This window comes from Plasmodium sp. gorilla clade G2, assembly GCF_900097015.1.
Source record: "Plasmodium sp. gorilla clade G2 genome assembly, chromosome: 13".
In the NCBI taxonomy this organism is placed as follows: Eukaryota; Apicomplexa; class Aconoidasida; order Haemosporida; family Plasmodiidae; genus Plasmodium; species Plasmodium adleri (nom. inval.).
This window is the reverse complement of record NC_041705.1, coordinates 1,312,501-1,325,830: the sequence shown is the minus strand read 5'-3', so window position 1 is coordinate 1,325,830 and position 13,330 is coordinate 1,312,501. Positions and strand designations below refer to the sequence as shown.

General features: G+C 20.4%; 1 protein-coding gene across 1 annotated transcript; it reads right to left on the bottom strand.

Moving 5' to 3' along the window:
* Positions 1–1,672: 1,672 nt before the first annotated feature.
* PADL01_1334100 (reticulocyte binding protein 2 homologue b) lies at positions 1,673–11,841 on the bottom strand (the record flags this gene model as incomplete). Its single annotated transcript, XM_028683894.1, has 2 exons — positions 1,673–11,619; positions 11,784–11,841. 2 exons carry the CDS (start codon positions 11,839–11,841, stop codon positions 1,673–1,675), a joined length of 10,005 nt encoding a protein of 3,334 aa, XP_028540026.1.
* Between the last annotated feature and the right edge of the window lie 1,489 nt (positions 11,842–13,330).

The window sequence follows — 13,330 nt, the reverse complement described above, 5'->3', positions numbered from 1 at the left end:
AAATAGAAACCTACACATTGATTGAATCCTAATAAAGTAGCCTTTGTGAACCAAAAAAAATAAATAAATAAATAAATAAAAGAATTATAAGTTTATAGAATTAATTTGTGTTTACAATATTCTATTACATATAATTTAAAAACTAAAAACGTACTCTTTAATATATATATATATATATATCTATTTGTTTTTAAGGTTTTAGAAAAAAGGCGTACAACTTCAACTCTTTTTTAAGCACAGAAAAAAAAAGAAAAAAATTAATTAAAGAAAAACATCATTTTATTATTATTCTTTTAATCTTTTTTTCCCTATATTTTTTACATTCTATATATTTTTTTTATTTTGTTGTTACCTCTGTCCCATTATTTATTTATGTTTTTAAACTTAATAATTCTCCATAATATATAAATTCGAAATATATACATAATTCCTTTAAAATTAATAACATATTAAAATTTGTTAATAATAATAAAAAAGATGTTAGATGTTATTAATAACATATTTTTAATAAAATAAAATTAATTTAAAATATATTTAATACTATTAACATTAATTTAAAGTTGTAGGTGTACGTATTTTTTTTTTTTTTTTTTTTCATTATTACGACCCTAATCTTTTCACTTGTTCTAAAACATTTAAGGCATTTTCTTATTTTTTTGGTCTTTAATATTAATTAATATTGATACAATAAAATATATTTAATATAACCTTTTAATACAATTAATTTTTTTTTTTAATTTTAGTTATAAATACAAAATAATAATTGTATATATTAAACAAAAACATAAGATTGTTTAAGTATATTTTAAAGGTGTATAAATATATAATTTAGTTTTAATACAAAATATTATCGTAAAATATATTAATTTTTTTTTTTTTTTTTTTTGTTAATTTAAAAAAAAAATTCTTAAATATATATATATGTAAAAAGTGTGTGAAATATAAAGAAAAAAAAAAAATGCATTTCTATATATATATATATATATATATATATATATATATATATATTGTAAAGTTATAATTAATTTTATTTTATTCATATATAAATATTAAATGGAAAAAAACAACATAATAATTACACATATTTCCTGTATTTATTGTTATTATTATTTTAATTTTAAGAACCTATAACATTAAATAGCACATCCCTGATTTTTTATAATAGTAAATTTTTAGTTGTAATATTATGGATCCAAAAAAAATTATATAAGAATATTACAACACCAATAGTATTTTAAAATTAAATATACATAAATATTATATATATATATATTCATACCAGTTCAAAAATAATTTTATATAAAAATGTTAGTTTTTAATTAAAGTTATTATATTTACAAATACAAAAAAAAGAAACAAATAATAAAAAAAAAAAATAGAAAAATGTGAAATAATAAATTTATTTATACAATAACATTAATATAATATATATTTATTTAATTTAATTGTAGTGTTTTAAAGTATAAAACATTTATATTAAAATAATGATCTTTTTTCAAATACAATACATTTATATTTTGTATATTCCTATATTAATTATCACTTTTTTTTTTTTTTTTTTTTTTTATAAATATATAAACAAGATAAAAAATTATATTAACAACATTTAATTACTAATCTAATAATTTTATGTCTTTTTCATATATATTCAATATTAAACTATGTAATATAGTTAATAATATTTTTCTTCATTTTCATCAAACATAATTTCAATTATTTCTTCTTTATCAACATAATTTGATGAGCTATCATTATTATATATTTCTTCACATGTATCAAAATCGCATTCATCCTTATCTGATTTGTTCATAGTAAAGAAACCAATACTTGCAAAAAATAATACACAACAAACCAATCCACCAGAAGTATATATGAAAACATCAAAACTTTTATCGTTTGAATACCTTTCATCATAGTAATCTTCATGCTTATCATAATCATGTTTTTCCGTGTGATCTTCTTCTGTTTCATCTGGATTATCAAACGTATGATACTTTTCATTTAAACCATGTGTTTCCTTAGGTTCATCAAGTGTTCTATATGCAGAAGGATAAATATCTACCAGTTTTTCTGTAATTTTATGTTCAGGTTGTTCATTTAATTTAATGCCATCAAATTCATTAATTGTATATTTATTTGGATTCCTAAACCATTCGTCATGTGTTTGTTCTGTTTGGAATTCATATTCTTTAAATTTATTCTCAGCACGTCCTTCATTATTTCCTCCCTCATTAATAACACTACTAAAGTCGTTTTGCCTAACGGTGTTATGACTAGAACTAATACTATCACTAGAATTAACATTATATCTGTGATCAGCATTTTCAGCAGTGTCAATACTAGCATTAGTATCTACACGATCCATATGAATGTCGCTACTGGCATGACTTATATAATCATCATTTCTAGTACTAATAGCATGACTTATATCATCATCATTTCTAGTACTAGTAGCATGACTTATACCATCATCATTCCTAGTACTAGTAACATGACTTATACCATCATCATTCCTAGTACTAGTAACATGACTTATACCATCAACATCTTTATTACTACTATCATGACTACTAGCACCACGTGAACCAGTACTATCAATATTAATAGTATTCAAATTATCATCTATTCTTATATTTTTATCTGTAATTATACTTTCATCTAAATTTAATTTATCACTTATACTTTCACTAATACTTTTTTGATTATCTGAAACATTACTATCATACGTATTGTCTTTAGGACTTATGTGGGATTCATCATGTGTACTAGAAATGTCTCCTGTATTACTATTTATAATTATATCAGTATTTTCAATTATGTTGCTACTTTTATTTTTATTAGTATCATCAGTGAGGTTACTTCTTTCACTAGTGTTAGAAATTTCAACATTATGTGAAATTTCTTCCTTTCCAATATCACTGGTTTGTTCCCCCTGGGTGCTACTTCTATCATTGGTTTGTGCACTTTGAAGGTTATTAATATTATCCGTTTGAGTACTAGGACTTTCACTAATATCATCCGTTTGAGTACTAGGACTGTCAATAATATCATCCGTTTGAGTACTATGACTGTTACTAATATCTTCCGTTTGTTTACCTTCACTGTCGCTCATATCAATAGTATGTATATCTTCACTGTTATCTGCATCATCGCTTTTTGTGATTTCTTTGTTAATTATTGGACTATTATCAGTACTATCCATACTAACCTCAGGTTTGCTTAATTCCATACTTCCTTTATCACTTCCTTCTAGTATTTTATCCCCCTTAACCAATTCTTCTTTTATTATTTCTGACGTTTTTTGTTCTTCTAATTCTTGTGTACTCATTTGTTGTTCTTCTTCTTGCTCTTCTTTTTTTAATTCTTCTTCTTCTTTGGGCAGTTGTGATTGTACTTCTAACTCTTCTTTTGGCAATTGTGCTTGTTTCTCTTTTTCCAATCTTTCATTTTCTTCTCTTTCTTTATCTTGTTTTTCTTTTTCTAATCTTTCATTTTCTTCTCTTTCTTTATCTTGTTTTTCTTTTTCCAATCTTTCTTTTTCTTCTCTTTCTTTTTTCTCTTTTTCCAATTTTTCTTTTTCTTCTCTTTCTTGTTTTTCTTTTTCCAATCTTGCTTTCTCTTTTCTTTCTTCTTCTTCTGCCTTTAATTTTTCTTGCCTTTCTAGTTCTTCTTTTCTTTTTATTTCTTCTTCCATTTTTAATTTTTCGTCCCCAAGATCTTTTATATCATTATTATTATGACTTAATAATTCATTCAATTTCAATAAAAATTTATCTAATTCATTATTTAAATGAGTAGCTTCATCGACAATATTTTTTGCCGATTTAATTACATCATTATTATCATTATTGTTTTTTTCTGTAATTTCAGTAAACGCTTTCTTAATATTATTTGTAATTTCATTTACTTTTCTTTTGGCATCATCAATTATTAATACTTCTGCTTTTATTTTTTCATTATGTATTTTGATATGATCTATTAATTTATCAATTGTTTCAATATTCATATTGTTATCTTCTTTATTTTTATTATTGTCATTATCTCTGAACGCTGTGTTAGTATATGCATCTGTATTTGATGTTCTTTTGGTTTCATTCATAATATGATTTATATCAAGTAACATCTTTTCCATTTGAAATAATTTTTCTTTTAATGGTAAATTTCTAGAAAAATTTTGTTTTATATTATTCACAAGTTTCCAAGTATTCATAATATCATTCTTTATGTTATTTATATTATATAATTCAGTTTCATTTCCTTTTATAGTCTCTAACAATTTTGAGAATTTCTCCTTTAGATTATTAGCATTTTCGTTCAATTTTATTATATAACTATTATATTCCTTATTGATTTCTATATAGTTATTTGTTACATTATTTTTATCCTGATATTTGTCGAGTTCCTTTATGAATGTATTTGTTCTTCCTAATAAATTCGTAATATTTTCTATATATAATTTCCCCTTCTTCAATTCAGAATTAGTAGTATCTTCATATTTATAAAAGTTTTGTATATTAGACATAAAGTCACCATATAAATTATTAAATGTTTGAATTGATTCAAGTGTTAATGTACTATCAACATCAACTAATTCTTTTACTTTATCATTAATTTTTGTTTTGATATTATTAAATTCATTTTTTAATTTAACTATATTTTGTTTTTCATTTATTTTATTAAAACTTGTTGATATTGAATTATATTTCTCTAATGTATTTTCTATTTCTTTTAATTTATTATAATGTACTATTTTATAATTATCATTTATAATAGTTTCTTCTTTCTGTAGTTTTTTATATAGTTCTAATAATTTGTCTTGTGTCTGTTCTAAAGAATTCAATTCTTTATCTTCATTTATTTCGACAACATCTGTCATTATATTTTCAATAATATTCGTAGCATTTTGAACATGTTCACTTATTAAACTATTATGTTTATTGACAACATCAATATGATTAGACGTATAATTATCTACCTTTATTTGATCATCATATTTATTGAATATATTTATATCACTCTTTATAAAATTATAATTATTTTGAATATACTCAAAACATGTTTTAGTATCATTTTCCTTTTCTCTTATATTTTTTATATCATTAGCTATTTTGTTCTTAATATTTCGAATTAAAGAATTATATAATGATATATCAATGTTATGTCTTTCATTTAATAATTCATCAAGCTTAGGGATCATTGTTTTCATTTCATTATCAATATTGTTAATGTTCTTATTAATTTCATAAAAGGAATTATATGATTTCTCTACTATTGTTTTAATTTCCATTTGGTTAACTGATAATGAAAGAGATTCTTCTAATTCATTTAAGTTATTAAAATATTTATTAAAATCATCTTCTGTTTTTTTTATATCTACATTTTTTAAAATTTCATCTTTTTTTACAATATATGCATTTTTTGTATCATCTAAATATTTATATTCTTCTACATTATTTAAAATTTCTTTATATTTTTCTAAATTATGTTGTATAGCACCTATTTCTTTTAATTTATTAGATACAATATCAATATTATTTGAAATATCATTTTCTTTACTACTTATACTACTAATTTGTATTTTTAAATCAATTAATGCTTTAGATAAATCATGTATTTTTTCACAATCCATTACTAAAGCATTACATTCTTCTTTACGTTTTTCAATATTATCTAAATATTTAAGAATCTGTCCTGAAATTGTATATGATTCAATAATATCCTTATAAACCTTTACATTATCTATAGTTTCATCTGAATTGTTACTTAAATGCTCAATATGTACACCAGAATCATTTCCCGATTTTGATGGTATTTCATTTTTTCTTTCAAAATGTATTTGGGAATTTAATACATTAGTAAAGTCTATACAATTTTCTGGAGTTATTTCGATATTTGTATCAGATAATACAATAATTCCTGAAAAGTTTGCCAATTTTATTACATCTGGAAGTAAAATTTTAATATCTTCTCTACGAGCACAAATTTGTATATTTTCTACTGATTTATTTTTTTCCACTATTGCGTTCATTGTATCTAATAAAAATTGAGCATCTTCAATAGTACTAATGTGTTGTTTTTTTGCTGTTATATAATTATAAGAATCATCTATTATATTGTTTTGTTCTGAACATTTTACATATAAGTTAAATATTTTTTTTTTTATGTAATCGATTAATCTATGTCCTTCTTCTTCTTTAATTTTATTTAAATAATTTTTAAAATCATCAACATTTTTATTAAGTTTATCAAATTCTATTTGTGTGACATCCTTAATTTCTTTTACTTGATTATAATCTAAATTATCTTTTATAATTTCAGTCATTTTAGTATTAACAATATCATATGATGCATTAAATTGCTTATATATTTCACTCAAAAAATTTTGATGTTTTTCAACATTTTCATTTATATTATAATCATTTATATATTTATTATGATAAATGGATGTGATTGAATTCATTAATCTATTTAATGAATTTTTATTAGATTCCATATATTTTTTTTTTTCATCTGCTTCATTTTTTATATATTCCATATTTCCCATTTCATAATTTCTTTTATGTTTTTCTATTTCTTTTTCTCTTTCACTGATATAATTGTACATTTCATTCATTCTTTTATATTCTGCATCCATATTTTCTTTTTCTCTTAAAATATTTATTAAAAGATCTTTATCCTTATTATATATATCATTCATATTCAATGATTCTATATTAATAACAAACTGTTCAGGTTTTGATACATCATTCATATATTCGGTAGATTTATTCAAGATATTATTTATGTTATTTTTCATATTTAATATATTTAATAAATTATATTCTATTCTTCCTTTATTTATTTGTATTGTAATATAAGCTATTTTTATTTTATCATTCTTTAAAATTTCACCGTGTCTTTTAATATTAGGTTGTTTCTTAATCGCATCTAATTGTTCTTCAGATTTGGTTAAAATGGATTTAATATTAGAATGTATATTATTAATATCATTAAATGCATTTTTTGCTTGTTTCCTGACTTTTTCATATTTTGCCCCTTTTAATAAACGGATATTATTATTAATTAAATCATAAAGTTCATTTTCTATTTTTATAATTTCTTTATTTTTTCCATCCATATTATTAGCATGTTCAATAGCTTCTTTTGAAACTTGTTCTGTTTTATTTATAAGTTCTTTAACTTTATTAATATCAAAATTTTTTCCATCACTAGGATTAATAATTTTATGTTTTATAAAAAGATCAATAACATATATACCTCTAGATGCATATCGTAAATGTAAAGCTGATTGTTCTTTATTATATTCAACATCTGTTATGTATTTATCCACTTGTTTTCTTTTTTTTGATATTTCCTCTTTCTTTAGAAGAAGTGATTTTATATTTTCATCAATTTTATCATCATCTAAGCTTTCAAAGTTTTCGTTAACAGACTTTTTCAATATTTCAACATCTTTTATATATTGATTGGTTATATCAACTGATTGTTGAAATATTTTTTTCGTTTCACTACTATGTTCTTCTGATTTCTTCATGCTATCATGAATACTTCTTAATATTTGATTAATATCTATCGTTTCTAGAAAATTATACATATCTTTAAGTTCGTGTAACGTATTTTCAAGTTTTTCAACATCTTTAATTATATTTTCTAAATTACTAAATACCTGTAAATTAATTTCTTTTAGTTTATCAACTTTTGTATTCCTATTATGAGCATCGCTTTTTAGTCCGTTAGATTCATTTGTTAATTTGTTTATATTTTCATATAAACTTTTTAATTTATCAAAATAGGATTTATAATCTAATGTATCTTCATAAAAAAAAGAATCATATATATTTTCATCTTCTCTCAAAAGGTGATGGCTTCTCGTTTTGGAAACACCATCATCTACATAATCAATAGATTCTTTATATGTTTCAATTTCTTTGTTAATATTATCATTTTTTTTTGCTTCTTCTGCAATTTGTTCACAAATATCGTCAATTAATATTCTTTCATATCCTGATTCTATTTCATTTGCTTCATTTAAAGTAATATCTATCAATTTGTTATGATTTATTTCATCTAGTTTTTTTTTAATATCCTTATATATATCTCCCATTGCTTTTCTTTTTTCACTAAATTGTGTTTCTTCCTTGTTTTTCTCATTTCCAGCTTTTTCAAAATAATCATTTGATGACTTTTTAATTTGTATTAAAGCATCTTTATCTTGATTAATTTTTTTCTCAAGTGTCATAACTCTATTTTCTAATAATTTGATATTTTCTTGACTTTTAGGATTTTTATATTTTTCCTTATCTATATTAAAATTAATAGATTTAAGTTTAGTTAAAGCTATATCTGAAAGGGAATAATAATCATCTACCTTTTGAATTATGTCTAGATTTATATCTTTTATACGTTTATAAATAAGTTCTATGATATCATTTTTTTGTTGTATGATAGTATTTTGACTAGTTTGATTACATATATTATATTCCACATATAAATTATCTATAGTACTTTTAAAATTTACCCAATTATCTTTTTCTTTTTCCAAAGAATCTAAATTTATTTTAACATTATTTTCTATATTTTCTTTTGATTTGTTATACGAATTTAACACTTTATCATTGTCAGTTTTCAAATTATTAAATTTGATATCATCTAATTCTTTTTCTAATTTTTCTTCTTCTTTTTTTAAAATATTTGAAAAGTTTTCTTTTTCATTATCATGCATTATATCATCATTTTGTATAATTCCCTTTTGATCATTTAAAATATTATTTAATTCTTTTTTCTTGTTAATTAAGTCTTGAAGATTTATATTATTTGTATTACATCCATTTATACCTATGTTTAATGTTTGTAGAATACTTATATTTAAATCCATAGTATTAATATCTTGTAATATATTATCAAGTTTTTGATTATTATTATTAAATTCGTTCTCAAGTTCACTTATTGGTTTATCTTCATATGGAATATTTTCAGTTATTTGAATTAATGAAGCAGTATGCATTTCTTTAATATATGTATTATCTCTTAATTTTTTATCTAGATTTTCATATGAATTTAATAAATCTTGATGCATTTCTTTATATTTCTTTAAAATTTTTATATCATCAGAAATTTTATTTTTTATTTTTTGGATAGTATCTTTATATTGTAATATTTGCATTGAAGTATTATGAACAGCTAAAGCATTTTTATCATTTTCATATAAATGTGATATATATTCTTTTTGTACATTTTTAATGGTATCTTTATATACTCCTAAACTTTCAATTTCTTCTTTATAATCTTCCATTTTATTATTAATATCAGTATATGTAATAATATACTTATTTAATGAATTTTGCATATTTTCTTCTATATAATTTAATAGTTTTTTTATTATATTCTCCTTGACATTTAATAGATTACTTAATTCTGCTTTTAACAAAGTGATTGTATTAGTAATATTATCAGATTTTATAAAATTTAATTTATCACGTGCACTTTTTGATGTATTCAAAATTGTTTTCAGATCATTTACACTCTTTTTTTCTTGAAACAAATATTTCGTGTCTAAAAATTCTGTTAATTCAGATTCTAATTCTTCAAAATTCCCTTCATATAATTCTTTAAGATTAGATGTTACCTTCTCTTGTGATTTATCTTTTTCATTTATAAAATCATTTATATTTATTAAATTTAAACTATTTAATTCATCTATATCTACTATTCTTTGATTTATAGAATGTTTTAATAATATAATTTCATTTATATTAGTAACACTGTCTTCTATATATTTAATGTTATCAGAATAATCTGTTTTCATGTTTTTTTTTAATTCGTCATCTTTTATTAATATTTCTTGTGAATCTTTAAAATCTGTTATAAGACTATTTAATTCATCAATATATTTTTTTAAACCTTCAATTATTATATATTTAGAACTAATATTTTTACTGTTATTATTTATAATATTACTTTTAGACTTAAAAATATCTGATGCATACAATAAGTATTCTGTTTTCTCAATATAATTATTTAAATTTAATTCTTTCTTTTCCATTTCATCCATAGAAGCTTTTTCAGATAAAATAACATCATAAAGTGATTTCATTATTGCTATTAGTGTATTAACTTGACTTATTGCATTATCTAATTCACTTGATTTCTCATTTATTTTCATTTGTAATTTAACTATTTCTGAATCAAGATTAGCTTTTGGATCAATAGGTTTTTGAGGGTTAGCTTTTAAAACATCCGTTGCATATTCCACCAAACGTTCTGATAGAGTCATTACAGTTTCATATTTTGATTGAATGGTTTTCATATCTAAAAATGTTTCATATTTTTTCTTGAATGTATTAAATATATTATTGAATAAATTATTAAGTATTTCTTCATTTTTTATGAATAAGGAATCTAATTTACTTATTATTTCACTACTATATTTTAAACTAGAAAAATTTTTGGAGGATTCAAAAATTTTTTTTATAAGATCATCTCTTTTCATTTTTTCTGGAATAGTTTTATCTTTGGTTATATTTTGTATATATTCTTTTCCTTTTTTTATATTATCTAAATGAAAATTATATCTTTTTATAATATCTTTAATTTCTTCATGTATATATCCAATAGAGTACATGTTTTTATTATCACCTAATTTCATTTTTATGGGATTAACTAATTTGATACTTGATTCTAATAATTCTTTTGCTCTATTTAAATAATAGTCAATAGCTGTACTTGTAATTTCATTCACTCTTAATAGATATAAATTATTATTCATAACATATGATTTCGTTTCACACATATTTCCTGTACATTGAATACTTTTTAACACTTTAGTGATGTCATTCTTTATATTTTTTATTTTCTTATCATAATCATTTTTTTTATTTTTCAAACAATTATAAAAATTAGATTTTTTATTTTTATAATTACTAAGTGTACTATCAAATGATGATTTTCTAACATTTGCTTTTTCAGCATTTTCTAAAACTATAAGTAAATTATCAAAATTTGTTTTCCCTCCATCTAAACATTGTTCTTCATTCTTAATTATTTCTTCATTAAATTTTTCAATCGATTCATTAATTTTGGAAGTTAAACTTTTATCTAGATCCTTATAAAAAGATGAAGTAAATAATGTGGTTTCTTTACATGTATATATATCAACGTAATATGGTTGAACTGAAAAAACAACACTTCCATTATCTCTCAGAACATCGATATGATCTAAAACGCTATTAGATCCCCATATAGAAAATTTTCCAACTTCTTCTTTACCTTCTTCAACAAAAGAATGGAATGAAGACACATTTGAATGCACATTTGAATACACTTTGGAATGTTTATCTTTTTTATCATTAAAAATATCAGATCTATTTATATTACTATTATGATATTTTTGAATATAAGATAAGGGTTCTAATTTAAAAAGATCATTTTTTAAATTTATTAGGGATCTCTTCATATATGGTTTCTTCCTATATAAACGATTAAGCGAAATATGATTGTCATTATGATCATTCTTCTCTTCATCACTTTTTAAAATATTCTCCTCACTAAAATTAAAATTTGTACCTGAAGATCCTCCCGATGAATCACTTGACTGTCTAATAAAATGCTCATGACTAGAATCTGAAAGTAAAAATATATATATATATATATATATATATATATATATTATAGATTAACACAACATACAACATTGTATATTCTTGTAAAGATCCAACAATTCAAAATTATTAAAATATGAATAAGATCAAAGCACAATTTGTTTTTGAATGTATATATTATATTACCTAAGAAGAAAAATATAATATTAAAAAAAGAGATGATACGAAAAAGTGTCGTCTTCATAATTTAAATATCTATACTATATTTTATGCTTTTATAAATAATTAAAAAGAAAAACCAAGCATTTTATGTTATATATATATATATGTGATTTTATATATTTCAATGATATACTTAATAATATATATATATATATATATATTGAATCAAATTTAATAAAACTACAGGTTTAGAAAATATACTTTAAAACTTAATAATATGAAAAAGGAACCATATGTATACATATTCATATAGATCTCTCCAAGGAACAAGAAACAAAAAAAAAAAAAAAGAAAACAAAAAAAAAGGAAATAATTATTTTATCAATTCAAAATTATACATATAAAGATATATTAACATATACAACATATATATATAATACATATATAATTATAATATGTGTTATTAGATACACATTAATTGTCACAAAATATAATGAATAAAAATTATCTACATTTGAAGGAAAGAAAACAAAAAAAAAACGACATATAAAAAATTTGAGAATGAACTATTCTATGTATTATTCTAAGGATTATCATATATATATATATATCACAAAAAAGGGAAAAAAAAAAAAATTAAATATGCATTATATAATATTCTTGTAAAATCATAGGAATATAAAATCACTCAAAAAAAAAAAAAAAATAAATAAATAAAATAAAAATGAATAAAGAAATAATTAGAACAGAACATAAATAAAGCTTGATCTATAATAAAATAATTTTATTAATATTATATTGAAAAATAATTATAATGGTAATAAAAAAAAGAACCCGTTTTTTTTTTTTTTCTTTTTTCTTAAGAATTAGGTTGTTTCGTTTTAGATAAATGTGTACTTTTTAACAAACTATTAACAAATTCATACATAAAAAAAAGAAAAGCCTTTATTAAGTTACAAATTATATATATAGTTGTTAGAAATATACGAACCTTAAGAAAACCTTTTGTAATGAGATTATATTAATACCTTTATATATATATGTGAGATAAAAAAAAAGTACATTATAATATTTATTATATATATACTTATAGAGTTTTTCCTTTTTTTTTTTTTTTTTTTTTTGGTTTTGTTATTTATGAGAAAAGGCGTACAACTTGAAAAAAAAAAAAAAAAAAAAAAAAAAAAAGATATAAATGTACTTTTTGAAACATATTTGTAGAATGGAAAATAATTTTATAATAACTGAATAAATATTTTTTGGTTATATTATATATATATATATATATATATATATATATATATTTTATTATGCTGTTCTAATTAGTTACTTTATAAATATTCCTTAAAGTTTAAATAATAACAACTTTTCTCAATTAAACTAAAAAGTATGTCTATATTATCCCATTATTATAAAAAAAATTAGATATTATGAATATATTAAATTTAATATATGGATTCAATAAAAATAAATAAATAAATATATATATATATATATATATATATATATATATATATAACCATTATAGATAAATGTTAGATAGTTATAAAATATTGGTGTACTTTTTTTTT